Source organism: Tupaia chinensis, unplaced genomic scaffold (assembly GCF_000334495.1).
Source record: "Tupaia chinensis unplaced genomic scaffold, TupChi_1.0 Scaffold149184_1, whole genome shotgun sequence".
NCBI lineage: Eukaryota > Metazoa > Chordata > Mammalia > Scandentia > Tupaiidae > Tupaia > Tupaia belangeri.
In genome coordinates this window covers 1,650,440-1,653,379 of record NW_006209032.1, presented here as the reverse complement: position 1 = coordinate 1,653,379, position 2,940 = coordinate 1,650,440, and the positions used below count along the sequence as shown (strand labels likewise).

The 2,940-nt window shown below is 65.1% G+C and overlaps 1 protein-coding gene across 1 annotated transcript in view; it reads right to left on the bottom strand.

Moving 5' to 3' along the window:
- The window catches only part of PLXNB1 (plexin B1), a gene marked incomplete in the record, with an annotated part of 39,138 nt that overhangs the window by 4,179 nt on the left and 32,019 nt on the right, over positions 1–2,940 (bottom strand). The window contains 4 exon segments of the mRNA XM_027769315.1: positions 388–463; positions 568–632; positions 2,504–2,651; positions 2,729–2,889. Of these exon segments, the coding sequence (XP_027625116.1) occupies positions 388–463; positions 568–632; positions 2,504–2,651; positions 2,729–2,889 (450 nt within the window).

The following is a 2,940-nucleotide window of genomic DNA, read 5'->3' as shown; positions in this document are numbered from 1 at the left end:
AGGCTGCGGCTGCCACGGTCACCGTCACCTCAGACCGCATCCCAGTGCCCCTGAGTCTGTTTCAGGGCTGTTAGGAGGAGGCGTGGGCAAGTTTACACCATCAAGGGAAGACTGGGCAGGCAGAGCCGGGCAGCCTGGGACCCAGTCCCACCGCCTGGCGGCCTCGGATCTGCCACGGACCCCAGTGAGGGCTGCAGGCATCCAAGCACCAGCTGAGGCAGGGAGGGGGTGCCTGCCAGGATGCCACGAGGAGACGCTGGGGGGCCTGGTCTTTCACGGTGGCAGCTGGGACATTCTGCCACGGTAACTCGCAGGACTGCTGCAGCGCAGGGGCTTGCTGCACGGGGGCGGGAGACGCTGCCCACCCCTGGCAGAGGGAGGCCTTACCCGGGACAGCTCAGCCAGGACGGAGTTCATCTCCTGGTCGCTGGCTGGGACGGTCTGCCTGATGTCTGCATAGTACCTGCCAAGGAGCCGGGGTGCGGCAGCTGCTGGGTGGGCGGGCCCACCCCTGTCCCCGACCAGGGCCCACCCGCTCCCCTGGCAGTCCCCTTCCGTCCCCAGTACCTTTCCACCATCCGCTTGTACCGGGGAATATCCCGAGCGTACAGAAGCTTGTTGATGGGGGAGTCCTGGCGCCAGCAGGGGGCAGTGCAGGAGGAAGGATAAGCACCCAGGCAGGTGACCCAGGGTCCCCACTGCCCCAGGGCCCCGGCTGCCGGGCACTGCTCCCACTGAAAACCAGAGGCCTCATCTCCCAGGCACCCCTCACCCCCTAAACCATGTGGCCAGCCCACTTCCTTCTGCAGGCATGTCCCCCCCTGGTCACCCGACCCTTCCATTATCCTGGGGTCTTTCCTCAGCTCCACTGCAGCGGCAAGGTGCCGGCTCCTGGGGCGTTCATTCCCCGTGGACTCGTTGGTAAAATCAGCAAACGAGGGCCCAGAAAATGAGCCATTGCCCCAGACCACCTCACTCGGGTCTGCTCCAACACTGTTCTGTTTTGTCTTGTTTTGCTTTAAATTTTTTATCGTAGGAAGCGTGCACTCACTAGAGAGAGAAATCACTTCCCTCCACCACCAGGGGTGGCCGCGCTGCAATCCCGTCTCTTCTGTTCTCTAGGGATTGGGGGCACACACATGCACTCGGCATGTCTCACTGGGCCGCCCCGTACAGGACTCAAAGCGCAGTGGGCCATGTGGGAGCCAGCACCTTAACCACCACGCCTCCTGCTGGCCCGACTTCCCCGACTTCAACCTGCCCCACAGGACCTCGCCCAGCACACCAGGTTCTCACCCCAAGGCCGTGGGCTCTGGCTGGGGACCTCTGCCTCGCCCGGAGGCTGCTGAGAAGGCGAGGAGGCCCCTGAGGTGGCACTGCCCCCACGAAAGCAGACCTGAGTGGCCAAGCGCTTTCTCGTCAGCTCCGTGGGGGACCCTGGGCGTCCCCGGTTTGGACCATTCCTAACTATCTGGAACTGTGTGCTGTTCCCCTGGGAAGGGGAGGCGGGGTGATCTGGCGAAAACCCCAGCTACCACCCCTGGGTTCTGGTGTGGCCCTGGGAGTCTCAGCTCAGCACAGGCAGACGAGAGCCCTCAGAGCAGGACGGTTTCCAAAGACAGCACTACAGGGGAACCTCCCATTGAGCTTCTCCACAAAGGTCGAGAGATGTCCTTAGGGGGTCACGGGCCAGCTGGGGGCCAGGGTCTGGGCAGGGACCTGCAGAGCCCTGAGGCCCTGGGCGGCCGCACCTGGGCCCTCATATGTCAGGGACCCTTGGCCTAGGTCACCCCGATAACACCCCACCTAATCCTGGCTAGCCGGCCCAGGCCTGTTCTCAGCTCCCGGCTCCTCCTCAAAGCCCTGGAAGCTCATCCCGCTACTCCCAACAGGCAGGCCCTCTCCCAAGGAATCAAACCCGCCCCACACCTGTGCTGCCCTGGAGGGGGAGCCCACCTGGGGTCCCCAGGAACACCTCAGGCTCCAGGCCTGAGCTCACCACAGCCAGAGGCGCTGGACCTCATGAGACCCCCTTCTCCTCCTGTACCCCCACACCCCACGCGTGGCTGCTGCCTGCCTGGGACCCTTTGGCCCTGCTTCGTGTGGCCCCTGCTAGTCCGGAAAACAGCATGGCTTCTTCTCTGTGCTCGCCGGCCCCAGCCCCCCCCCGAAGGACAGCCACAGGGCTGTGCTGAACCTACAGGTCCAGCACATCACCCCACTTCAAGCCTTCTAGGTTCCCCACTGCCCTCGGGGAGCCTTCATCAGGTGACGGGGGCCTGCTGCCACATCCGGCCAGCACCCGGCCACACAGGCTGCACGGAACCCTGAGAATGGGCACAGCACCCCGTTCCTCCCTCCAGGCTGTGGCGTCGCCCCATTCTAGGGATCTCCGCGGCAAAGCCTGGCCTGGGAGGCCTTCCCTGGGCCTCTTCCTCAACGTTCTCGGGAAAGCCTGGGCCCCCACCCCGCTGCCCCTGCCCGGCGCGTCACCGCCGCTCACCCGGCCCAGCTTGTGGTCCGCCAGGGTGCATGCGTCCATGAAGGTCTGCGCGATGACCAGCAACACCGCGTCCATGTTGTCGGACGTCTGCACGTCGAACACCAACTGCGGGTTTTTGATGATGTTGATCCAGAACCTCAGCGGCAAGCTGCGGGGGCAGGGCGGCCGATGAGTGCGGCGGCGGGAGCCCAGCACCACCCGCCGTCCAACCGCCCTCCCGCCCACCTGTTGGTCTTCCAGATGTGGATGGTGTCCTGGTCGGAGATGCCGTGCTGCTGCGCCTGCTCGTCCAGCAGGTCGAAGAAGTACTTGACGGCGAGTGGCACGGGGCGGCTGGTGCTGAGGATGGCCTGGAACAGGTCGTCCACGAACTTCTGCAGGGTGCCCTGCGGGGAGGCGGCAGCAGGGGGCGCCATCAGTACGGGTGGGGGGGGCTC